This window comes from Phycodurus eques, chromosome 11, assembly GCF_024500275.1.
Source record: "Phycodurus eques isolate BA_2022a chromosome 11, UOR_Pequ_1.1, whole genome shotgun sequence".
NCBI lineage: Eukaryota > Metazoa > Chordata > Actinopteri > Syngnathiformes > Syngnathidae > Phycodurus > Phycodurus eques.
The window spans coordinates 26,910,410-26,938,181 of record NC_084535.1 but is presented as its reverse complement, the minus strand read 5'-3'; the positions used below and the strand labels follow the sequence as shown (position 1 = coordinate 26,938,181).

Sequence of the window (27,772 nt, the reverse complement as noted above, 5' to 3'; positions counted from 1 at the left end):
GTACACTGGCTCACCATCAACCACCCGCGGAGGAGGAGGAGGCACCGCTGGAGGACACCGGTTTAAGCAAGGAGACATGGAATACAGGGTGAACTTTCATGGTGGAAGGGAGCCGAAGTTTAACTGCCACCGGGTTAACAACAGAGTTAATTTCGAAAGGACCAATATACCGAGGACCCAGTTTTTTAGAACCCCCAGCTAAATGCAAATCTCGTGTGGACAACCAGACCTTCTCACCAGGACGGTAGGGAGGAGCTGAGATCCGATGACTATCAGCTAACTGCCTGTTGCGAGCCTCAGTACGGGACAAGGCCGCCCTTGCATCCCGCCACACCTGATGAGCCCTTCGGAGATGGACCTGTACAGACGGGACGACCACCTCCCTCTCCTGAGAAGGGAACATCGGCGGCTGGAAACCGTATGCAGTCATGAATGGCGACCGTCCAGTGGCAGAGCAAACGAGGGTGTTATGCGCATATTCCACCCAAGGCAGGTGAGAAGACCACGAGGAAGGGTGCTGATGGCAAACACAGCGAAGAGCAGCCTCCACATCTTGATTCGCCCTCTCAGCCTGGCCGTTGGTCTGCGGGTGGAAACCGGATGAACGACTGGAGGACGCCCCCAGCGCTTTGCAGAACAACCTCCAGACCCGAGAGACGAACTGCGGCCCCCTGTCCGACACCAGATCAGCAGGAATACCATGAACTCAGAAGACATGGTCGACAAGGAGATTAGCAGTCTCAAAGGAGGACGGCAGCTTCGGCAGAGCAACGAAATGGGTCATCTTGGAGAATCTGTTCGACAACACTCAGGATGACCGAGTTCCCTCCGGACAGCGGAAGGCCTGTGATGAAGTCCAAGGCGACGTGGGACCAGGGGCGGGAAGGAATGGGCAGTGGACGAAGAAGACCAGCTGGAGGACGATGGGACATCTTGCTACGGGCACACACTGAGCATGCCGAAACATATTCTTTAACGTCCCTGCGTAGTCCCTGCCACCAGAACCGTTGGGAAATGAGGAAAAGTGTCCGACTGACCCCAGGATGGCAAGCGACTCTAGAAGTGTGTCCCCACTTCAACACCTCTGGACGTAAAACGACCGGAACAAACAATTTGCCATCAGGAACACCTCCCGGGGCCTGGACGTCCCTCCCCGCCTCCACCACCTTCTTCTCAACTTCCCACTGAAGCGCTCCCACCACCCGGGTCCCAGGTAGAATGGTCTCCACAACAGGCTGAACAGTAGCCGGGCCATGCAGCCTAGACAAGGCATCAGGTTTGCCGTTCTTCAACATAGGGCGGTAAGTGATGATGAAATTGAAACGGGTAAAGAACAGGGCCCAACGTGCTTGACGGGGTTTGAGTCTTTTAGCAGTCCGGAGGTAAGACAGGTTCTTGTGGTCGGTGAAAACTTGAAAAGGTTCCCTCGTACCCTCCAGCCAATGCCTCCACTCCTGCAGCGCCAGGACAATGGCCAGCAGCTCTCTATTTCCCACATCGTAATTGGCCTCTGCAGGGCTCAGGCGCCTAGAGAAGAAGGCGCAGGGGTGCAGCCTCTGGTCGACTGGGGACCCCTGGGACAGGACCGCCCCCACCCCTGAATCAGATGCATCCACCTCAACAACAAAAGGAAGGTCAGGATTAGGATGATATAACACAGGAGCCTTCACAAACAATGGTTTAATATGATCAAAAGTCACTTCCACCTTAGGGGTCCATACAAATGGTATTTTATTGGAAGTGAGTCTTGTCAGAGGTCCCACTTTAAGGCTGTAATCACGTATAAAACGCCTATAAAAATTAGCAAAACCCAAGAACCTCTGCAACTGCTTCCTAGACGTTGGAGTTGGCCAATCAACCACAGCCTGGATCTTGGCTGGATCGGCCCGAAGCTGGCCCTTCTCCACAATGAACCCCAAAAACTGTACCGACTCCGCATGGAACTCACACTTCTCAGCCTTGACGTAAAGACGGTTTTCCATCAAGCGCTGCAACACCATGCGGACATGTTGGCGATGTTCACGTTGATCACGGGAAAAGATTCAAATGTCGTCCAAGTACACAAAACAGAATACATTTATCATGTCCCGGAGCACATCATTAATAAGACACTGAAACACAGCGGGAGCATTCGTGAGTCCAAAAGGCATGACTAAGTACTCAAAATGACCTAATGGAGTATTAAACGCCGTCTTCCACTCATCTCCCTCCTTCATCCCCACCAGGTGATAGGCATTTCGCAGATCTAATTTTGTGAACACCTTTGCAGACTGCAAAGGGGCAAACGCTGAGTCCAACAGCGGGAGAGGATACTTATTTTTTATCGTGACGTCGTTAAGACCCCGGAAATCGACACAGGGTTGCAGGGTCCCGTCCTTTTTATCGATAAAAAAAAATCCGGCGCCCACTGGCGACGATGAGGGACGAATCAACCCAGCAGCTAGCGAAGTCGAAATATAATTCTTTAATGCCTCTTGTTCAGGCTTGGAAATCTGATGCAGCCTCGCACATGGTAGTGGAGCCTCGGGAATCCACTCTACGGAACAGTCGCATGGAGGATGCGGAGGCAAAGACTGGGCGCGATCCTTACTGAACACTAGTTGCAAATCATGATACTCAGCCGGTACTTTAGCCAATTCGATGTGCTCGTCTTGAACACGGGGGGTGGTAGTCGACATGGCAGACTGCAGACAATGAGAATGACAAAATAGGCTCCAATTCACAATCTGTAGTTGATCCCAATTAATATCTGGATTATGAAGTTTTAACCACGTTAATCCCAGCACAACTGGAGCAGATTGACAGGGCATTACAAAAAATCGCCGCGATTCGATGTGGTTACCGGAGAGCTTTAAACACAGAGGAGCCGTAATATGTGTTGTAACCGCCAGGAGATGCCCATCCAAATCAAGAACTTTTCTCGGTTTGCTAAGTCTGTACAGTGGACAATTTAGAGTCTCTATCACACAGGAGTCCACAAAACACTCATCAGCTCCAGAGTCAATCAACGCGGAAACGTTCACACTGCCGCCAAATCCCGATACTTTGCCAATTGCAGTCTCCTGTTGTTCGATCCAGTTCTCAATTCACCGGGTACCAAGTCTTCATCAAAATACTCACACAATGAGACGTTCTTTCCGGAGGCAGAAGGCGCTGTCACCACCACCTGGCCGCTGTGCTTGGAACGCGTAGCGTCACTTCCCCGTGAAGGTCTCGCCATGCAGGTGGATACCTTGTGTCCTGGTCGGCCGCAGTACAGACACGCCCCCGCTCTCATGCGTCTCCGACATTCCGTCTCCGTCAGTCGCCCCCCGCCGAGTTGCATCGGCTCCTCCATGGCCAGGGATCCAAGTAATCCAAGAAACATTCAAAATATTGAATGTTACTTGGATTGTGAATTGCCGAGGTGGATGGGGGAACACAGGTGGCGTCTTCCATGGCGGATGAAGAATGTCCCGGGGAAGCGGACTCCAAAAAACTGCGCCGTTCAGCCGCCTGCTCGCGCTGCCGTTCCCTCAGTCGATTGCCCAGTCTAATGGCTAGTCCGATCAACTCCTCCAAATTAGTGGTCTCGTCCCGGGCCGCCAACTCATTTTTGACGGCAGGACAGAGTCCCCGACGAAAAATGCCGCTCAACGCCACATCGCCGAATCCACTCTCTGCTGCCAGGATGCGGAACGAAATGGAGTATTCGGCTACTGACAAGTCCCCCTGGGAAAGGTCCAACAACCGGCTACCGGCTTCCTTGCCCTTGACTGGGTGATCAAAAACTCTCCTCAGTTCAGATTCGAATGCTGGGAAGGAGGAACGTAACGCTGGGTTGGCGCTGCTGACCGCCATCGCCCACGATGCCGGCTGAACCGTAAGTAGACTCATTATAAAAGCCACCTTTGTCTTATCCTGGGCATACGTGACCGGTTGTTGGTCAAATACTAGGGTACATTGATAAATAAATTGACCGCAGCCGCCGGGCTCTCCAGCATAACGAGGTGGATTTGGGAGACAAGCTTCCCTGACGGGTGGCACTGCGGCCACCGTGTTGGTGGTGGGTGCTTTTGCCAGAACCGGAGGTAATCCAAGTGCACACACCTGATCAACCCGAGAACTCAGTGTACTGAGATGGGTCGTTAACGCCGTAATTGCCTCCCTGAGCTCGTGTAACGATGTCTCGTTGGTCTTCCTACCAAATGTCCCTGACTTGCCAACGCTTGGCGAAAAGAGTCTGAGTTTGTGGGATCCATTTCTGGTCGGAATATTCTGTCACGATCGGCAATGCCGTAAGGGCAGATCGCAAAGAATAGACTCCAGGTTAGAGGTCCGAACAATTTTAATTGAATGGCCGAGCATGTGATGGCGAAACATGCGAAACTAAAAGGAACTTACAACAAGAGAGAATCGAAAACAGATAACGCAGGGAGACACGACAAACGGTCCGTGTGGTATAATCGGAGTGAGCCTAAATTTGGACAGTGGTCAGAACGGCGGCAAACACGGGACAAAAACGAGTGAATATTCCGACGCCCCCTAAAAAGGCTGATGATTACAATGCATGAGAGGTGTGTCACCGATGTCCACGCCCACCTTCGCTCACCCAGACACTGCAACACAAAGAAAAACAACTTGAAACACAGGGCCATGACATTAGTGGCATTTCCATTCATTTCAATGGGGAAAGATGATTTGAGATAAAAGTGTTTGAGTTAAGAGCATGGATGCTGAGCAAATTAAACTTGTATCTCAAGGCATCACTGTATTGAGTAACACCTCTTTATTTAGGAATTAATCGGCATCTGGCCCGCTGAACTACATTACCTCAGTTGCATACATAATGGAATTTTGGAGAATAGAGAGTTGGACACTGACTAACTGTGAATTTTGTTGCCTCTGTCCAAGAAGCAGGAACTTGGACTGCAGCTACTGAGGTCATCACCAAGTAACAACTCAAGTAGTGAAACACATGTGAAGCTCTCTATAGATTTTTTGCTGACCTTTGTATCAACATGACCCTGTGACATCAGTTCTGACTCCATGAATGTGTCAAAGGAGAGCTTCCATTTGAGACCAGTGTGCAGGTCTGGGTGTGTAATTAGATGAGTGTGTGTGACAAAGAGTCACTGTGGTGGTCTTCAACCCCCCTGCCAGGAATTTGATGATACCCACAGACTGGAAAATCATTACATGCAATTAATCCTTTATAAAATATACTGCCAATTCACTTCATCATCAACGTCACTAAACAATAGTAATATAGTTATTTTTTTATTATTTTTTTATTTTTTATTTTTTTTTATCCAGGTACCAGACCTGTCAAAAAATCTTGCTATGTTTATAATAGTGTGGAAAAATATTTCACACCCACATTCATTAAATTATTTCTTGGCCCATTCTCCACCCTTGCGTAAAGTAATGAAGTGGAAATCAATTAGATAGTTGTATGCTGCTAATGAACGAATTTATTCTTTAATTTGATTTAAAATTTTTAGTAGGCCTACTATTTTTGATCTTTCAAATGAATATTCAAGTCAGTATTATAACTACTAACAGCAATCCCTTCCAAGAATTTGCATGACCTGGATAATATATCACCGCCTACCTATAGGTACTAATTACTCTGCTAATATGCTTTGCTGTAAACAGAATAGAGCTGACACCAGAGCAATCTGATTGAATTAGGCATAATTGTGTCTTTGTCTATGATCTTACATGAAGTCATTTTACTCGATAAATGTCCAATAAGTACTGATAAGTGTTATGCTGGTTGAGAAAACTACAGTATCTCACCCTGTCCGAATGAGCCACACTATTTTGTGAGCAGTACAGCTTTCAATTTATGCTTGCGTTGCTTCTCTCCAATCACTTTCTGGTTTCTTCAAATAGTCCAACAAAAAAAAATATTGAATGTTACTTGGATTGTGAATTGTGCATGTAACTACTCCTTATGAGCACATTTTTATCCACACATCAGATTCTTTCAATGTCCTAATTTATTTGCGATAATGGTCATTTTTGGGTGGGTCGCGGACAGCTAGTACAAAATGACATAGATTGGCGTTCTAATTTTTTTCAGTGTGGTACAGAGGCATACCATGTTCTCACGCTGAACATATTAGGTAAAAAACAGGAAGTGTAACATCCCCGTGTTGTAGTCACTAGTTTACTCCATAAGCAAATACAGTGCAGATCAGCCTCAGGCTAGTAGACTTCACGGCTTCACGGCTTGAAACGGCTTATTGAAATGGAGTATAGAGTGCATGTGTTTTAGAAGTTATTCTTAAACAATAAGAAAATCTCTATTGTTTTTAACTTGGCAACAATAGGAGAATGTGGGTCCCAAAACTTTCCTAACTAAACCTAATAAAGGTTGATATAATCGAAAAGCTTGCTCAACAAAAACTGGCAACATATAGGCCTAGTAATGATGTTAATTATTATAAGTAATTGATTTAAAAGTTAAATTAGATAATATGGCACTCTTCCATAAAAAAGACAAATAAAGAGTCGAGAATGAACAAACACTGCATAATGTGTTAAAATACATAATAAGGAATAAATATAGCACAGCAAAGAGGCTTTTGCAGTTGATAGAATGTATGAAATTAGCATTGGAAGCGACAGAAAATATATTACCCATACATTAAGCATCGCAAGCAACCACGCCATCGGTGGGTTCGAAATCAATTCGAATCGATCAACATACATCACATTTTGCAAAAAAAATATATAATTCAGATTATCGTAGGAATTTGAAAGAATAACTTGCTCACCTTTGATGTTTTTGATGGTCGTTTGTCAACCGTACATTTTGGGAAATGTGATTTGAGATTTGTAGCATGTATACTTGGTCGATACAAAAACTTTGAAGCCTTGGATAAGCTAAGAAATTCGAGTGGTTCGAAAGCTGTTCAGGTTGCACGAGTACACACTTGATCGCTTGTTGAGTGACCACTGCAAACAGCCAGCCAGCAGCGAATACGCACATAGTACATACACATACAATTCTTTCCCTTTCGGCTTGTCCCGTTAGGGGCCCTCACAGCGTGTCATTCTTTTCCATTTAAGCCTATCTCCTGCATCCTCATTTCTAACACCAACTGCCCTCATGTCTTCCCTCACTACATCCATGAACCTTCTCTTTGGTCTTGCTCTAGCTCTCTTGTCTGGCTCCAGCCTCATCATCCTACCTATATACTCACTATCTCTCCTCTGACATGTCTAAACCATCGAACTGTGCGAAACTTGGCTGTTCCTCTGATGAGCTCATTTCAAATTTTATCCAACCTGGTCACTCCTAGAGCGAACCTCATCATCTTCATTTCCACCACCACCAGCTCTGCTTCCTGTTGTCTCTTCAGTGTCGCTGTCTCCAATCTGTACATCATAGCTGGCCTCACCACTGTCTTATAAACTTTGCCCTTCATCCCAGCAGAGACTCTTCTGTCACATAACACACCTGACACCTTCCTCCACCCGTTCCAACCTGCTTGGACCCGTTTCTTCACTTTTTTACCACACTCACCATTGCTCTGGACTGTCGACCCCGAGTATTTAAAGTCCTCCACCCTTATTATCTCTTCTCCCTTTAGCCTTACTCTACCCCTCCACCCCTGTCATTCATGCACATATATTCTGTTTTACTTCGGCTAATCTTAATTCCTCTCCTTTCCAGTGCATGCCTCCATCTTTCTAACTGTTCCTCCACCTGCTCCCTGCTTTCACTGCAGATCACAATGTCATCTACAAACATTCAACATTCAAAGTCTAACCTCATCTGTCCTATCCATCACCACTGCAAACAGGAAGGGGCTCAGGGGTGATCCATGATGCAGTCCCACCTCCACCTTCAACTCCACTGTGACACCTCGAGCACACCTCACCACTGTTCTGCTGCCCTCATACATGTCAAGTATTATTCTCACATACTTCTTTGTCACTCCATACTTCCGCATGCAGTACCACAGTTCCTCTCATGTAGCTCCTTCTGACCTTCTCTGTACTTTTCCATCAACATCCTCAAGGCAAATAATGCATCTGTGGTACTATTTCTAGGCATGAAACCATACTGCTACTCGCAAATATTCACTTCTGTCCTGAGTCTAGCCTAGCAGACATGATGGTGATGTTCTTAGGGAGAGCGGGAGAGATGAAGACGTCGACTAAATAGACGAAAATGAACCGGTTTAGCATATCACGGAGTACGTCATTGATGAAGGTTTGGAAAACGGCGGGGGCGTTGGTTAATCCAAACAGCATTACCAGGTATTCCAAGTGTCCAAGGGGGGAATTGAAAGCAGTTTTCCATTCATCCCCCTCTCTAATGCGGATGAGATGGTATGCATTGCATAGATCCAATTTGGTGAATATTTGGACGTTGCAGAGGGTTTCAAATGAGGGGTCAATAAGGGGAGGGGAGATAGATTTTTTACAGTGATGTCATTGAGTCCACCGAAATCGATGCAGTGGCGGAGAGTAATATCTTTCTTCTCAACAAAGAAGAAGCCAGCCCCCACGGGGGAAGAAGAGGGCCTGATGAGTCCAGAAGCCATGGAGTCACGCATATAGTCCTCCATAACCTTTTTCCCAGGGCAGGAAAGGTTGAAGAGACGCCTGGAGGGGAGAGGGGCTCCCGGCAGGAGATCGATAGCGCAGTCATAGGGGCGGTGGGGTGGGATGGGGGTTGGATGAGATGCCAAGATCTTTACTGAGAACCACAGAGAGGTCGTGGTATTCTTCTGGCATGCGTGAGAGGTCAACAGGTGTGGCAGGTGGCTGAGGTTTGCTGGCAGAAATAAATGAAATGAAGAAATTCCAGAACGAAGACAATGAGAATGGCAGAAAGGACTCCACCCGGTGATCGATAGGTGGGTCCAGTCGATGGCGGGGTTGTGCTTCTTGAGCCAGGGGATTCCAAGGAGTCTCAGGGGAGGGAATGACAGAAAACTGGATGGTTTCCCTGTGATTACCTGAGAAGAGTAGAGAAAACAGAGTTGTTTGGGCGATGAGTCACCCCAGTCCAGGGCTGTGACTTTTTTTGAAGAAGGGTGAGGTTCGAGCGGAAGTTGGAGCTGAAACCCTCATGAATAAAACTATTGTTGACGCTGGAGTCGATGAGAGCGGGAACCGGAGTATTGCAATCAGGGCCCAGGATAAATGAGGAAACAGTCATGCGGGAGGGAGACCTGGGAGAAGTGTTAGTTTGGCTCACCACGGCGCTCCTGGTTCGTGGGGAGGCTGGTCTTTTGGTCTCACGGAACATGTGCCAATGAAGTGGCCTGGTTGTCCACAATAGATAGCACATAATTGTTGGTTGAAACGGCGCTGACGTTCCTGAAGGTCTAATCTGGTTTTGCCGATTTGCCATGGGCTCACCCAATGCAGTGGTGGGTGATGAGGAGGCGGTCAGGAGTTCAGGATGCGGCGGAATAGTTGACGGCGCTGTGCCCGCTGAGGATAATCTGCGAGCTCTCACCGCCCTCTCCCGTACTTTTTCACGTAAGTGATTGTCTTGTCGGATAGATGTCGAAATGAAATCCTCGAGTGAGGAGGGCCCGTCCCTGGCTGCGACCTCGTCCTTGAGCTGCTCAGAAAGCCCCTTAAAAAATATCTCTTAGTTCAGCGTCATCCCACCCACACTCACCAGCCAGAATTCTAAACTCTACAGAATAGGACGCCACAGAACTAGAGCCCTGAGTGAGAGTAAGGAGGTGTCGAGTGGCTGAATGGGGTGGTTGAAGACCTTTTTAAGTCCGGCCTAAAAGGAGTCGAATGATGCGAGTCCCGGGGAGGAATTATGCCATAGCGCAGTTGCCCATTTGGTAGTTTTACCGCGTAGGAGATTGGTGACAAATGTTACTTTGGATTGTTCAGTAGGCTAGGTCAATGGTTGCAGATTGAATACTAAGGAGCAATTTAACAGGAATTGGCCGCATGCACCTAAGTCCCCTGAGTAGGGCTCGGGCGGAGGAATGTGAGGCTCTTTGTACGGGAGGTGGGATTGATCGGAGGCCACGGGCTCAGAAGGAATGCTCACGGGAGGCTGAGGGTTCTCATTGAAATATATAATATGAGATCCTGCCCCAAGTGGAGGAGTTCAAGTATCTTGGGGTCTTGTTCACGAGTGAGGAAAGAATGGAACAGGAGATCAACAGGCGGATCGGTGCAGCGTCTGCAGTGATGCGGACTTTGATATCGATCCGTTGTGGTAATGAAGGAGCTAAACCGAAAGGCGAAGCTCTCGATTTACTGCTCGATCTACGTTTCTACCTTCACCTATGGTCACGAGCTGTGGGTCGTAACCAAAATAACAACATCCCGGATACAAGCGGCCAAAATGAGCTTCCTCTGCAGGGTGTCCGAACTCTCCCTTAGAGATAGGGCTCGGTCATCCGGGAGGATTCTCTCCACATTGAGAGGAGCCAGATGAGGTGGCTGGGGCATCTGATTCGGATGTATCCTGGACGCCTCCCTGGTGAGGTGTTCCAGGCACGTCCCACCGGGAGGAGACCCCGGGGACGACCCAGGACACACTGAAGAGACTACATCCTTCGGCTGGCCTGGGAACGCCTCAGGATCCCCGCGGAAGAGCTGGATGAAGTAGCTGGGGAGAGGGAAGTCTGGGCGTCCCTGCTAAAGCCACTTCCTCTTGAGACATTCAACAAAATGGTTCCACATTTTTCCCATACAACATTTAAAACATTCAACTCATCCAGAACTTCAAAACACATTCCCACATTACAAACCTTCCACCATATTCTATCTTCTTTCTTCTTCCACATTTCTTGACCAATTGCATTCCAACTACAACATATTTTTCATATACCCCACATTCCGACATGACTCAAATTCCACAATTTTCCACATTCAGACATTATACATTATTCCTTCCTCTTTCAACATTTCTTGACTGATTCAAATCATTCCAACTACAAAATATTTTCCACATTCCCCTAATTCCCACATTACTCAAATTCCACAGTTTTCACCCACATTTTTCCCACATTAAGACAAATTCTACACTATTCCCTCCTTCTTCCACCTTTCTTGACCGATTCAAGCTACTCCAAAGAGAACATATTTTTCACGTTGCCCATATTCCCAGATTACTCAAATTCCACATATTTCCACATTCAAATACCCACATTTTCCCACCTTCAGACACTCTACCTTATTCCTTCCTCCGTCAACATTTCTTGACCGATTCAAATCATTCCAACTACATAATGTTTTCCACATTCCCCCAATTCCAAAATTATACAAATTATACAGTTTACATCCACATTTCACATTTCGCACTTTAAAATACCCAAATTTTTCCCACATTCAGACAAATTCTACACTTTTGCCTCCTTCCACCTTTCTTGACCGATTCAAACTATTCCAACGACAACATATTTTCACATTCCCCACATTTCTTCATTACTCAAAATCCGCAGTTTTCATCCACATTTTATATTTTCCGCCTTTAATATACCCAAATTTTCCCCACATTACGACATATTCTACAGTTTTCCCTCCTTCCGCATCTCTTGACTGATTCAAACATTCCAACTACAACATATTTTTCACATTCTTCACCCACATTTCACATTTTACCTTGTTAAAACACCCACACTGTTCCCACCTGAAGACATTCTACATTCCCTCCTGCTTCAACATTTCTTTACCATTCAAATCATTCCAACTACAATATATTTTTGACATTCCCCAATTTTACCCACATTATGATCTATTCTACATTATTCCCTCCTCCTTCAACATTTCTCGACCGATTACAATTGTTTCAACTTCGTCGTGTTCAGCTCATTCACGTCATCCTGTGAACCCCTCCCACACCCAAATTTCACAAATTTTCAAAATAAAAGCCTGGAATTCAAAACTTTTACAAATTTACCAACCATATTTCTCAGCCGATTCAAACCATTTCAACTTCAAAGTGTTCAGCTTATTCAAGCCATACTGTGAACCACTCCCATTGCCCAAATTTCACATTTTTTAAAAATAGAAGCATGAAATTCAAAATGTTTACAGATTTAGTTACAATTTCCTTATTTCTCAACCGATTCACACTGTTTCCACTTCTACGTGTTCAGCTCATTCCAGTCAACATGTGAACCACTCCCATTGCCCAAATTTCACAAATTGTCCCAATAAAAGCCCCAAATTAAAAATGTTTACAAATTGAGCTAGTTTCCTCATTTCTCAACCGATTCGAACCGTTTCTACTTCTACGTGTACAGCACAGTCAAGCTATTCACATTATCCAAATTCCACTTTTTCACCCACATTTCACATTTTGCCACTTTAAAATACCCAAATCTTTCCCAAATTGAGACAAATTCCACATTAAACATTCCTTCATTATTTGTGTATATGCACGGTCTAAGGATATTCAAAATTAGTTTGCAGAGGACGCACAAATTAAATTGAGAACATATTAATGAACAGGGACCGCTTCTGATTTGGGCGATATGGGCAGCCGCCCAGGGTGGCATTCTCTGTGGGGGAGGCACTCCAACCCTATTTAGCCCCATTTCAGTCCCTGCCCTCGCCAACTCTGCCCAAAGAAATGCCCCCAGCTCATTAAACTTGGACAAAAAAATAGAGCCATCACGTTCGCCTGGCCGCCTCAAAGTGCTTCTCGGCCAGCCGCGAGAGCGTCAACGGCCCGCTGGAATTGGCCTGGAAGACGGGACCGCTGTGTCCTGCACGCCTGTGATCGCCCCGGAGTGCATCCTGGGGTCAGCCACAAGCACGCAATGTTACCCAAAATGTAAATGAAAGGTTTAGTGTTACATTATTTGGATTGTATAATCAATTAAAAATAAAAGAGAGGTGATCAAATTACTTGACGACTCAATGAGAACGGTGACGTTGCATACTCAGTGGTTTTCCCAGCTCAGCCATGCAGCAGTCGGCGTGTAGGACACACACCACCGTTATATACAGTGGGTACGGAAAGTATTCAGACCCCCTTAAATTTTTCAGTCTTTGTTATATTGTAGCCATTTGCTAAAATCATTGAAATTCTTTTTCCTCTTTAATGTACACAAAACACCCCGTATTGACAGAAAAAGAACAGAATTGTGGAATTATTTGCAGATTTATTAAAAAAGAAAAACTGAAATTTCACACATCCATAAGTATTCAGACCCTTTGCTGTGACACTCATATATTTAACTCGGGTGCTGTCCATTTCTTCTGATCACCCTTGAGATGGTTCCCCACCTCCATTGGAGTCCAGCTGTGTTTGATTATACTGATTGGAATTGATTAGGAAAGCCGCACACCTGTCTCTATAAGACCTTCCAGCTCACAGTACATCCCAGAGCAATTGAGAATCATGCGGTCAAAGGAACTGCCTGAAGAGCTCAGAGACAGAATTGTGGCAAGGCACAGATCTGGCCAAGGTTACAAAAAAAATATTGGAGTTTGCTAAAAAAAAAAAAAACCTGAAGGACTCCAAGATGGTGAGAAATAAGATTCTCTGGTCTGATGAGACCAAGATAGAACTTTTTGACTTTTTGGCCTTAATTCTAAGCGGTATGTGTAGAGAAAACCAGGGCTTGCTCATCACCTGTCCAACACAGTCCCAACAGTGAAGCATGGTGGTGCAGCATCATGCTGTGGGGTTGTTTTTCAGCTGCAAGGACAGGACGACTGGTTGCAATCGTAGGAAAGATGAATACGGCCATGTACAGTGATATCCTGGAGGAAAACCTTCTCCAGAGTGCTCAGGACATCTGACTGGGTGAAGGTTCACCTTCCAACAAGACAATGACCCTTAGTACACAGCTAAAATAACGAAGGAGTGGCTTCAGAACAACTCTGTGACTCTTCTTGAGTGGCCTAGCCAGAGCCCTGACTTAAACCCAATTGAGCATCTCTGAAGAGACCTGAAAATGGCTGTCCACCAACGTTCACCATCCAAACTGCCAGAACTGGAGAGGATCTGCAAGGAGGAATGGCAGAGGATCTCCAAATACAGGTGTGAAAAACTTGTTGCATCATTCCTAAAAAGACTCATGGCTGTATGAGCTCAAAAGGGTGCTTCGACTAAATACTGAGCAAAGGGTCACATCTCCTGTCACTACATTCTCTGATTGGGTACTATTGTCGCTGGTTTTAAAATAATAAATACAATTAAATCATAGGCATTAGGCCAGAGATGGGTGGGTTTTTTTTTCAAAACCATCATTTTAATAATATTCTTGTAAGGTCAAAGAGAGAGTTTAACATACAGTGGCTGAAATAAGTATTTAACATGTCACCATATCTCTCACTAAATATACTTCCAAAGGTGCTATTGACCTGAAAGTTTCACCAAATGTTGGGAACAACCCAAGTAAGTAATCCGTACATGCAAAGAAAGTAGAACAAATAAACTCAGAAATTAATTTGTGTGTAAAAATGTGAAATGACACAGGGAAAAAGTGTTGAACACATGAAGAAAGGGGGGTAAAAAAAGACATGGAAAGCCAAGACAACACCTAAAATCTATCAATAATCAAACAGCAATCCAGCGCCTTGTCAGTGCAAAATAATATCAGCTGGTTCAGTCCTAATTGATGGCCTACAAAAAGGTCTCATTGGTGCGAGTCAAGACACATCTCATGATGGGTAAGAGCAGAGAGCTGTCTCAAGACCATCGCAAACAAACTGTTGCAAAACATAACAATGGCATTGGTTACGGACGCATATCTAAGCTTCTGAACGTTCCAGTGAGCATGGTTGGGGCCATAATATGTAGGTGGAAAGCCAATCATACCACCATAAATCATCGATCCTCGATCAGGTGCTCCTCGCAAAAGGTTTCTGACAGAGGAGTGCAAAAAATAATCAGAAGAACTGAGGACTACCTGCAGAAAGCTTCAAAAAGACCTGGGGCCTCATGTACAAATGGAGCGTATGCACAAAAATGTGGCGTACGTTCTTTTTCACGGCAAAGTTTAGATGTATCAAGAGTGAAATGACCGTGAAAATGTACGGTGTCTCACGCCAACTTCATGGCTGGCGTACGCACATTTCTACAGCTGTTGGTGGTTTGGCGACACTTAGAGTTGATGCTAGGAAACTGTTATAAGAAATCTGCACATCAAAGACACATGAACAATTAGCACTGATGAACAATTAATGGCTGGCAACATTTATTTTCAACAATGTAAAAGAGGCAAAGATTCAGAATTCACTTGTTAACCAGTGTCTTTAATGAATCACCGATATTTGTGAGGACACCTATTAATTGATCAAGACGATCATTTATGCCGCCTATTGATCTCCTCTTGTGACTCCAGCAAATGCACTGAAAAAACAAGTCCTTTTAATTTACTTAATTTGAACATCTACATTGGTTGTGCATGATTAAAATGTGTTAAAATGACAGATTGTTTTAGGAATAGAGGGGTAAATTGTTATTTTAACACATTTTAGTTATGGGAAACCGATGTACATGTTCTAATTAAATCAATTCAAAGGACTCTTTTCATCAGTGCACGGTTGAGGACATGGCCAGTTGGGATGGCGGCAGCAGCCGGTTGTTGGAGCGTAATTGCATCAGATATGCTGGGAGGAGACACCAGGAAGGGTGGAAGAATCCCCGGCGTCTGTGACACCAGAGACACTGGGGACGGTGGACAAATCCCCCCAACATGTAGCGCGTGGCTGCGACTGTGTGTCCTCTCCTGTGTATTAAAATAATAAATTGAGTAATCAAACAGGAGTGAACGTTTTTGATATCCTCTTTTATATGCTGACATGCTTCTATTTGAATTCAAAAGATTTATGACAAATACCATACCATACATTTATCCAATGAACCTTTATCTCAAAGGGCTGAGTGAATGTTGCTGTATGAACACATTTGTTGTGAGTTATAAAAATACATGGTATTTACCTTAGGGGTCATCAGAGTAAGCCACATGTGCTCCCACCTCCCCTGAGAGAGCAGGGTCACCCATGATTGCCGCGACTCTCCCCTCAAAGGGGGTGAGGCCCTCCCCGGCGGTTCTTCTGCCTGTTTTGGCCACACTTTGGCGGTGGGCAGCTGTCCTCCGCTTCACATCCACCTTAATGTCTGACCACTTCTTTCTTAGTTCAGCGTGTGTTCCGACGCCACAGCATTGACAGCCGCACACATGCTGTCTCATTCGCTCCCCTTTCGCTTGTTGTTAACGCCAGAGGACAGCGTGCCAAAGAGGATTTTCTTGCACACCTCCACCTAATTGAGCAGCGTCTCAACTTCACATTCAGAATTTCTTTTTTTCTTGCTCATTTTCTTTTTTTTCTGATCATGCGGAGATTGGGAACGTAGGTGCAGGGTTCATTAAATATGATTTGCATATTTAAATGTGGGCATGGACAGGGAGGGGCTGGCTACTCCAACATGTGCGCTCAATTCTATGTTGATTGGGATCGACGATGGAAATGTGCTTGGATACATGCGTACACACAGATTCATACATCTGGATATTTTTGTGCCTACGACATTTTTGGGATTTGAGCATACGCCGAGTTTCAGTAGGAAATCCATCTTGGTACATGAGGCCTCTGGAATTTGCAGCTACTGTCATCACAAGGAAAACAGTGTGTAATGTATTCCACTATGGCCTGTATGCACGCTCAGCACTCAAGACCACATTGCAGGGGGGAAAAAAGCATGTCCAAGCTTTTTTAAAGTTTGCCAAACAACATTTGAACAAGCCAGATAAATACTAGGAGACTGTAGCCTGGTCTGATGAGATCACCCTAAAAACACCATACCAACAGTGAAGTTCGGAGGTGGGGACATGATGGGGCTGCTTTTCAGCAAATGGTCCGGGTAAACGTCACATTATTGTAAGAAGGATGAATGGGCAAATGTACCACGACATGCTTGACAAAAATCTGCTGCCATCGATGAGGATGATGGGAATGAACGGACGGTGGACATTTCAGCAGGATCATGATCTCGAACATACTGCCGAGGAAACTCTCAATTGGTTTCAAAAAATAATAATAATAATGAAGTTGCTAGAATGGCCGAGCCAATCAGCTGACTTGAATCCAATGAAAAATCTATGGAAATAACTGAAACTTAAGGTCCGTAAAAGAAGCCCGCGGAACCGTCAAGATTTGAAGACTTCTTGTGTGGATGGATGGGCCAAAATCACAACAGAGCAATGCATGCGACTAGTTTCTCCATACAGGCGGTGTCTTGAAGCTGTCATTGCAAACAAAGGCTTTTGTATAAAGCATTAAATAATTACGAGTTGGCGTGTACAATACTTTTCCCCTGTGTCATTTCACACTATCACGCACAACTTAATTTTCTGAGCTTATTTGTTCTACTTTCTTTGTATATATGGATTACTTGGCTTGTTCCCAACATCTGGTGAAATTTTCATGTCAATAGCACCTTTGGAAATATATTGAATGATAAAAATGGTGACCTGTTAAATGTTTATTTCAGCCGCTGTATATGACAAAAAAAGTGTTTTGGGAAAACTAGAGGTAAGGATCTCATGAGAGAGAGGTGATCAGATTTTTCTGAATGATTTGTTGATATTTGATCAATCAATAGCCAGGTTTACATGCCGACATTTTTTTGTCCCTCCACTTGAAATCATTCCGAATGAAAATCTCTGGTCAACTGTTGACATGATTGAAGAGCTCTGGTCAACTGTTGACGTGGGACACGATCTATTTGATCTGACGTTTACATGAGTCAATTCATTTAAGCATGTCACACGTCTGTTTTTACAGACGTGTGACATGCGCAGATCCATGTAAACATCACTTGATTTATCAAGATGCAGGACAGTCACCTATTTAGCACCGTAGCTGCGTTTGTTTTTCCACTTTATTTAAAGCAACAGCTTGATAAATACCAGTTACAAATAGTTGAAAACATCTCCATTGCAGACCAGCTCTGGTAGGAAGCCGCCATGTTTTCACACAGCGCATTTACGTCAAGACAGGAGCATGTGCAGAGAGAGCGCAGCCCAACACCATTCCGATTCGCTGTTTACACAATGTAAATGTACTTCTGATCGGTTTGGCAAAAAGTAATATTCTGAGGTTCCTGAGAGAAGCAAGGCAATACTGTATAACAGTCGGATGGGTGACGCTGTACAATCCTTATGTAAAGGAGGCAGCATAGTATAGAGCAGGACAGTGTGAGAGGGAGCAAGAACAGAGGGAGGTGGCAGATGGCATATTGGTATGAAGCAAGAGGGATATGTAGGTAGCAAATGAAAACGATGGCAGCAAAGCCCGATATTGAATTGTACAGCCCCATTGAAATGCAGTCTGTATTTCTGGGTTCATTTTACTGGGTTCGCTTTGTTAAAACTAGGGGTTTTGTTTTCATTAAAAAAAAAAAAAAAAAAAAAAAAAAGGTTATCGATTCAGTTTTCGATTTCCTACCTGCATAGTAGGAAAGGGACATAAAAGAAAAGACACCTGACCAAAACAAAGCAATGGTTTATACGGATGATCATCACTACTCAGTTTTCAGGTAAGTCGATGTGAAAGTGAACATGTCTATATATATATTTATTTATTTATTTATATATATATATATATATATATATATATATATGTATATCAATTTTCCATTTTATCCTCACAAAGGTCGCGGGCTGCTGGAGCCTATCCCAGCTATCTTCGGGCGGGAGGCGGGGTACACCCAGAACCGGTCGCCAGCCAATCGCAGGGCACATAGAAACAAACCACCATTGGCACTCACATTCACACCTACGGGCAATTTAGAGTCTTCGATCAACCTACGTTTAATCGGTGAGACTGGAATATGGATGATGATGATGATGATTCTTGGTATTTTCCTCAATCCTTTACAGTTCACCCCTATTCATGTACTTTTAATGTATCCTTCTGCACGGAACAATATTTACAATATTCCTAAACAATATTTCATATTGAATAAGCTGTTGATTGATTTGTAACTGATACTATCCTTTAATGCAACTCAAAGCCCGTGATAAACGGTGGGCCTTAGCATAGATATTTCATCAAAATATAAAGATGCCTAGGTTCCTAATTCCGCTCCCCAAAATAACATGATCTACCATTATCTATGCAAAGTACATTATATTTGTCACTACCGCTTCTATAGAAACATCACTGAATGGCAGCTGATTCTTTGTTTTATGTTTTGTCTGTCAAATATGAATAAATCAATAATTGATTTCCATAACTCTGCCGGTGGTAGCTGGTCATGTGTGGAGAGACCATAAAGTAGCCGGAGAGCAGTAGCAGAGGGGGAAGGGTATTTGCCCCCCTGCCGGGCTGCTGATGGATGCGGGGCTCTGGGGGTTAAGGGGAGGGCAGCCAGTCCCTGAGCAAGGCTACAGAGTGGCAGCTACCTGCTGCTCCTCACACACACACATGCGCACGCGCGTGCACACACAGACACACACACACACACACACAAACACACGCACAAACACACACACACAGTTTGAGTCTTAAATTGACTCTGCCACGCACTGCCCCACCTCATGTCTCACACTGAGGTTTAACTTGTACCACGCTGTCCGAGACACATACAATACTGTACCGCTGCATATGGGTCATTGTCATATCATTTGATCAATAATGATACATTTCACGACCCACTGAATTTCCTTCCGAAAAATCCATTCATTTTACTGATATGAGTACAGTATTTGGGCAATTGGCAGTTATGATCCATCAAAAGGTCCATTGTTTTCCAAGAAGAAAACAAATATTTTAAAGGAATATTTTATGAATTTGTGAACATGTTGGAACTATTGCATCCCCTCACTGTTATTACTATTGGATAAAGACAAGAGTGTTGTGGGTTTGTGTGTGATTTTTAATGACGCTGTCAATGTCTCTATCAACATACATAAACATGTGCACACTGTATCGTGACTGGCTTGGCACCGTCCTCCCCACAAGGGCACAACCAAATCCACTTCTATTCTCGCCAGCCCCCACTGGTGGCGTGGCCCTGCATCAGACACCCCCGGTGGAACAGTCCTGCAAAGAAGTGATTTGAGACACGGTTGCTTTCGCCGCGCCAATCAATCAAATGCCACCAATGTGATCAGACAGTAGCGTCCTCTTGTGTGTGCTAACTGATTCCGTCGCTGATTGCTGACAGCTTTCACGGAGCTCGCCATTTTTAATCCGGATCCACCAGGACCACTTTCAAGTCTTTAGGCTGACTTCACTGATAAATGATGTCTATTTGGTCGTGCGCTTAGTTTCACCGATACAGATGAAGTGCCCTGTCTAATGAAGTGACCCAACCGCTCAATCAAGCCTCAATAATGGTCTCGTCCGGTGACTATTAGTTAATTAGAAAAACGACGAGCCTTTTACCGTTACAAAATATCATTTGCATCAAGTCCTTTGAATTTATGTAAATTCAACACGTTGTTTAAACTAACGTATTATTTGATGAATGAATCTCATTACCACCACTTTTGAATCATTTAGTCACTGAAAATTAAGCACTTTATTTCCAGTCCTGAAGAAAAAAAAAAAAAGAAAAAAAAAAGTACTTAATTTGATCATTTACATGGTTTGCACCTGACTGAAACGTGATCATTTCACTCTGTTCTCCTTGAAAATAATATTTGAATCACGTGCAACCGATGTACACGTCCGAATGAAGTATATTCATTTTTGTCCCCCCTTCTCTCAGTGCTTCAGGTGTATATGCACGGATTTTTCTCCTAATATTATATTATTATAATATTATACACTGGCATCTAGCATCTTAGATTTCCCGCGCGCGGTTTATTGTTGCAGATGAAAGGTTTGTTCAGCAAACGCCTCGCGAGGTTGTTAGTATCTTCTGTTCGAGATGCTTTTAGACAAATGAAGGGAGGGGGGGGGGGGGAGTCTAATCGTTTGTAATCCTTTTAATATGTCTGACACTTTGCGCTGTCAATACACAAAAAAAAAAAAACGGGGGAGCGTATCAACATCCCGAACCTGGAAGAGCAAGGGAGGGTGTTGAAGCTCAGCAGGGCGCATTGCTTATAAATGCCAAATTGTGGACGGCCTGATTCGAGTTGATTCTGCTATGCAGACAGTGGTGGGGTTTGCACTGGCAGACCGCCACTGCCCCCAGGAGTTGGGCACTTCTCTCAGGTGAAGAGGTGTCTCAAGTCAAAGTGGGTGGGAGGTGGGAGGGGGGTGGGTGGTGGTGGAGGGAGGGGTGTTGGAGGAGAGTGTGGGGGTGTCCGCTTTTGTTCTGCAGAAAAAGGGGGCTTGTTCTTTGGAGAGCGGCCTGACATTTTAACCGGGAGTCGGGCCAAGTGAGACGCTTTGACAGCGGCGTGGGATGGAAGCGGAGAGTGCGGCGAAGGAGCGTCCTGTCTGCAGTTTTACCACAGCCAAGCGGGCCAGGGTTTTCGGACCTCTCCCGAGCCAGTGACGGGACCGAGCCTGCGCAGGATCACTCACACCTGGACGCTGGGCGGACCGCACGGGGAGGGGGGGGGGGAGGGAGGGAGGGAGGGAGGGAGGGAGGGGGGGTGAAAGTCGGACAATTTCTCACAAAAAAAAACAACAAAAAAAACAATTTAAAAATACATCAACTCCACCATGCAGTGCCTTTTGCAACAATTCAACGCGCACGTCGGCTTTTGCAAGCGCGCCTAAGAGTTTTGCCAATATTATCCACTAATCAGCATTAACTCGAAGGTGCGCCCAGGAGCGGACTCTGTCCGTTTGACGTTGATATGGTCAAAAACGACACTGCAGGACCTCTGACTTGTTGTGGATTCCCATCAAATCATTCGGCTCTCCCGTGCATCGCGTTTCCACAGCTGGACTGACGGCTAAAAAAATCCCAGTCTTTCAATTTCGTGGAAGAGATTCTCCCCTCCATCCAACATGCGATTCACATCGAGATGGAGCTACGTGTGAGTACCTCTCCTCTTCATTTTTGTTTGTTTGTTTGTTTCCCAGCCCCCCATCAATATTGATGAAGTCTGATTTGTGATATTTTCTTCCGCTTTCCAGGTTTATACACTTATTCGCATTCTTCACCTACGCTCAGGTAAGTTGCGCATTTCCTTTTCCATGATATCAATCATATCGGCCGAGGGATTTCATCATTTCAGTTCCGAGAAATCATCTGATAAGGTTCGAACATGAACGCGGCATTTTATATATATATATATATATATATATATAGATAGATAAAGATATATTTATCAGATGGCCATCATCCGGCGCTCCGCGGGCCCGTCGGGATGCGCGCGTGTTCGCGTCCTCTGAGAACAATCTTGCCCTCCTTCCCTCGCAGCGGACTGTGACAGGTGGAGAGGAATAAATCGAAAGTCGGCCATCCGTCCAATAGTGGCCTCGATCGAACGGTGGAAATAGTTTTACGCACAGACGCCCCTCAATTTGGGAGGAAACTGAATTGCAAACAAGCATCGTGCTTTTGTTGTTGTTGTTTTTTTAAGCTTCTTAAACGATGCCTACATGTCGACCCATAAGCGATTCGCCTCAAGTTTGATAGGCGTTCAGGTTCGACATGTACGTGTACGCACGTGCGCGTACTGATTGTGATATCTGAATTTCTGACAGGTAACCAATCAGTCCCCGCCTAATTTCACGCAGCATGTGAGCGAGCAGAGCAAAGTGACAGACCGCGTGAGCCGCAGGTTGATCCGGATCTACCAGCTGTACAGTCGGACCAGCGGCAAGCATGTGCAGGTTCTGCCCAACAAGAAGATCAACGCCATGGCCGAAGATGGAGATGCGCACGGTAAGACCCTGTGTAGTCTATCAACGCATCCCCCGTGTCTTCTAAAATATCATTTCATTTCCAGTGGGGGGAAAATGGACAATTTTCCATTTGGATTTCTTATTTGATTATAGCTCGTCCAAATTAACCAACAAAATGGAATATCATTTGATTTATTATTATTTTATTTTTTTTACAGTACACTTTGTCATTCCTTTCATACTTTATTAAAAAAAAAAAAAAAAAAAATAGAACAAACAAAACAAAACAAAAATGCGGAGCGGCAGTATAAATGTTGCACTTGGCATTTTAAATTGTATTTTGAAATCTGCAAGTAAAATGCCAACATTTAACGGCACCTTACGACCACCTGCCATCTGTTATTCATTGAGCCGGCTAATTCTTTTAGAATTTCACCAATCATTGAACACCAAGCGACGATTTCAGGTCGCAATAGGTTTTTTTTTTTGGTTTTTTTTTGCAGCGTTTGGACTGGTGCAGTTTCGGAAAGACACGGAGCTCACGAGCTGCCCTTGTGACTGTGGCTGGACATCCTCCAGAGATTATGTCGGTCTGGAAGAACCATTAAAAGCGATACTTCGACCTCCCCAAAAAAAAAAAATATGTCCTGCACAGTTGCACTCCAAAAAAAATCTTCTGAATCTAAATTGGCTTAAGTTTTTGTTGCTGTTTGGGGTTAGGGTAAGCTAACTCATTTACTAAATCTGAATGTTGAATTATACAGAATTTTTAATTAAACACTATGTACCCTAATAATTTTATTTTATTTTTTGCAATGCAAAAGAAATTCATGGTGTATCTTTGTGGCCACAAACTAATTGGGATGCCATCAGGAAGAAACGCATGCGTAATCGATTTGTATTCACTTCAACTGTGTTGAACAGTACTTCAGTAATCGTCATGGAATAGCGCTTCAAGACAAACTGGATTTGCTCAAATTTGGGGGATGCTTACGATGACGCAATTCTTTTCAAATTTCCGTGTGTGTAGAAAACTAAAAAATGGCCTGTTAACATATCTATTTCTCTGCAAATTCACTAAACTTCATAAATCCAGGCCCTTTTTTTTCTCTCTTTTTTTTTCTTCTCTTCCTGAAAAGCAATCCAGACGAGGGCAAGCCCATAATTCCTGAGCATTACAGCACTTTTTGGGGGGGATATAGAGATAAATGTGAAGCTTCATGTGAGAGGCCGATGCAGATTTATTTGAAAATAAATTTTTGATGGGGATGATGGGCCTTGCCTCCTTAACTTTCAAAGACTCCACGGTCACCTGGTTATATCATTTTGAAAGAATTTCAGGGTGCATAAATCCATGGGAATGATTCCGCAGGTTCTTGTGCTATATGTGTGGACAGAGCGGAGAACGAAATACTTGAAAGGGCTTTTCTGTTTTCTGATGTACATGTACACACACTGTTCATACAATCTTGTTGACCCATTCATAGAGGTCAGAGGTCAGATGAAAATATGGGTCTTTTCCATGTAATTTGATGAACAAAAGTAAAGACATTTGTTTTTTGTTTTTTTTTTAAATAGTAATTTAATAATGAATATATATATATTTGTTATGCCGCCTTGGTTTTATCAGGGTAAATGTCTCCCATGCTAAAAGTCTTATTTTTAAAAAGTTATTGTTATTAATTATTATATCATGGTTTATCTATCTATCTATCTATCTATCTATCTATCTATCTATCTATCTATCTATCTATCTATCTATCTATATATATATATATATATATATATAAAACCATAAAGACAAAAGTGCATAACGGGAAAGACATAAAGAGCTTTATAAAAAAATTGCGTGTGTGGCACAATTTACTGGATACAAGTGCATAAATGATCCTAAGTACTTATTAAACCCATTGCACTCTTGTCTTTATACAATCATAATAACGGTAAAGACATGCAAGAGTTGACACGAAAGAGAATCACACCATTTATTTTGCAGTTTGCTATTGTGTGGATGCAAAATGGCTGCTCACAGCTCCCTATGGTGTATTGCCACAAAATAACGAGGCGCTGTCCAGCGGCATTAACGGGAAAGAAAACCTTGAGTGGCATAAAAGGACTGTGTGTAAAAGAACTAAAAAAAAAACAACTCCGAAGAAACAAAGGTGTTCATTTTCACGGGAAAGGCACATGAAGCAACGTTGGGAAAAATCCTATATACTGGATCAAAAAATGTTAATTAGCATCTTCAGAAAACATGCTACAAAGGGAGCCATCTCTTTACCGTTACTGATCAAATTCCATGAAAACAACCCATATGCGGACAGAGGCATTGCATAACTAAAGCATTTTCAGTCATGACTAATACGCTGTCATTACAATGTGTGAACAGACTTACATTTGCTAATGGCAATGTTTTCTTTCTCAGCCAAACTAATTGTAGAGACAGACACATTTGGGAGCCGTGTGCGTATCAAGGGAGCTGAGACTGGGCTCTACATCTGCATGAACAAGAGGGGGAAGCTCATTGGCAAGGTGAGAAGTTGCACTGTTGTTGGAGCTTCGGTCAAATGTCAAAGGTCACGCGAGTTAAATTAAAGGCGTTGCAGTGGGGTTCAATCGACAATAATATCGAATGTCCAATTTGAATGACATTTTGTTGTGTTGGGATTTGCAATTTATCGAGCGGCATTGTTTCATAACATGAGACCCCTGAATACACAACACAAGGAATTTAACAGTAATCAGGTAATCATGTATGGCCATATTATTGTAAGAATAATTTCATAGTTTCATCCCCTCTCTTCTCAGCACACACATAAACAAACTGCCCTCTCTTCCCAACCACGTAGCACCCTGCGTCGTATACCATCTGCCCATAGCTCAATTACGGCATGTGCCACCCCCAGCGTGTGGGTATTAAAAAAAAAAAAAACATAAAGCAGAAAGAGTATTTTGGATGTACCTGTTCATAAGATCGCATCATACCCATTCTGAACACATGCGCTGCCACTTCTCGTCCAGCTCATTGTGCTGCTTTATGGGTCATTATCAAATCCTTTGATCAGTCACCGTAAAGACATAGCGCACTGAATTTCCTTTTGAAAATCAACAATTTTCCTGATATGAGTATTTGAATTACTGGCAGTTGCTAGCCATCAGGCCATCATTGTTTCTGAGAAAAAAGAAATATATGTAAAGTAATATTGTTCAAAACTTTTAATTGCAGAATGCCTTTACTGTTAGGTGTCCGAAATGAAGTTTCATGGTTTGCAACATTTTCACAAGATGCTAATTACATATTTTGCTCCTGTTGTTTGTTATGCCTTTTCCACGTGAAATAATTTAAATACAACTTTGTGTCTTCAGAGTTCCTTTTTTGCTTCTCCATTTACACACAGTCCTTCTTTGTCACTCAACCTGTCTTTCCCGTTAACGCCACTGAAGTGCCAGGTTGAGACAGCCATTTTACATCCACACAATAGCACACGGCAAAATAAACGCTGAATATGTATGAATGTGCGAAACGGTCGAAACTATTGCATAGCTTTACCGTAATTACGATGATATAAAGACAAGTGCATAATGGGTTTCATGAGTAGTTAGGATCATTTATGCACTTGTGTCCACAGAGCTTGATGGGCAACACATGTAAATTGTGCAACCCCCCCCCCACCCCCCCACCGCCCCTCTGATTTGTAATGTATGTAACATATGCTGTATTTACAGAATGAGGGGAGGAGAGCTCAGTGAGTTAGCATGTGTCTGGAAGTTTGCATGCAGGGGGACAGGGGTTAATATTTTTGCTTTATATTTCTCGTCTTTAATAAAATGTATGATTGTATGATTGTGGGTTTTGCAGAAAAATGGACAAGGCCGTGACTGTATCTTCACTGAGATTGTGTTGGAGAACAACTACACCGCGCTGAGGAATGCCCGGTATGAGGGATGGTATATGGCCTTCACCCGCCGAGGACGGCCACGAAAAGGCTCACGGACACGGCAGCACCAGCGCGAAGTCCATTTTATGAAGAGACTGCCAACGGGTCAGCAGCCCGCACATCCCAGCCACCACCGACCATTTGACTTCATTCACTACACGTTCAACCAAAGGACTAAACGTACACAGTACTCATCAGAGCGCTGAGGAATGAAAGTCGAAAATAATGGTCAGGAAGAAGAGAAACAAACAGACTGTTAGATTTATCAGGGGCAGATTCAATGCTCTCCTCTGCTCCTCTTAACTGAGCAATACTATATCTTAATATGTAGTTGATGTATTATTTTTTTTGTGTGTGGAAGACTGTAAATAGACAAAAATGAAAATTCTATTTTTGTACATCAGGCTATTGATTCCTGACTCATGTAAAATGAAAAAAAGCAAAATGATTTTTTTTTTTTTTTTTTTAGATGCACAGAACCCGTTGACGTATTGATGACAAGTTAGTTGAGGGATTTTTTTTTTTTTTTTTTTATTCTGTTTTTGTATTTGGGTCTTTTTTGTATACTCTTGCCTGCTGCTCAAGGAAACTTGAAGGGATTGATCGCACTGCCAAAAAAAAAACAAAAAAACAAAAAAACACACTTTTCTATGGAGAGGAGTTCAATAACCAATGACCACGTTCGTGTGGTGACATTGGCAGATCAGCCCCCTTTCCAGACAACATATCATGAGGGGAAACGCTTTGCTTAGAGACTTCAAACGTGGGGAGCTTTAGGAGAATCTGGTGGGAACAAAGTGGCAGCTATATTTGACCACAGGTTTCCTGTAATGACTGTGGAGTTGTTGTGTATAAAAGACGTAAAGGTGTGAAGAAACCCTGGGCATACTCATTACTCCTCTAACCCCTTCGTGCTTTGTCTCCTTTGTATGTCTGTTTTTATACATATAAAATATATATTTTATTTGATGTGTCAAATAATGTTAAGGATGAAATATTTATTTGAATGTGTGATGAAATACTGATAATAAATTCTTATTTGGTACTGCTTGGATTTGGATCCATTTTGTTTGCACTTTATTCCAAACGCAAAGAGGAATTTTTTTAATTCCAGGTAAACCAATCAA

General features: G+C 43.7%; 1 protein-coding gene across 1 annotated transcript; it reads left to right on the top strand.

Moving 5' to 3' along the window:
* Window positions 1-21,864: 21,864 nt before the first annotated feature.
* Window positions 21,865-26,851, top strand: fgf8a (fibroblast growth factor 8a). The gene is made up of 5 exons (XM_061690211.1): window positions 21,865-21,893; window positions 21,994-22,030; window positions 22,567-22,747; window positions 25,133-25,239; window positions 26,567-26,851. Exons 1-5 carry the CDS (start codon window positions 21,865-21,867, stop codon window positions 26,849-26,851), a joined length of 639 nt encoding a protein of 212 aa, XP_061546195.1.
* The last annotated feature ends 921 nt before the right edge of the window (window positions 26,852-27,772 follow it).

What these genes read in the sequence shown, in the direction of transcription:
- fgf8a (XM_061690211.1), top strand. Translation starts at nt 21,865, where the DNA reads ATGCGATTCACATCGAGATGGAGCTACGT. An exon ending in ACATCGAGATGGAGCTACGT is followed by an intron (nt 21,894 to 21,993) that starts GTGAGTACCTCT and finishes TCCGCTTTCCAG; the next exon opens with GTTTATACACTTATTCGCAT. An exon ending in CATTCTTCACCTACGCTCAG is followed by an intron (nt 22,031 to 22,566) that starts GTAAGTTGCGCA and finishes AATTTCTGACAG; the next exon opens with GTAACCAATCAGTCCCCGCC.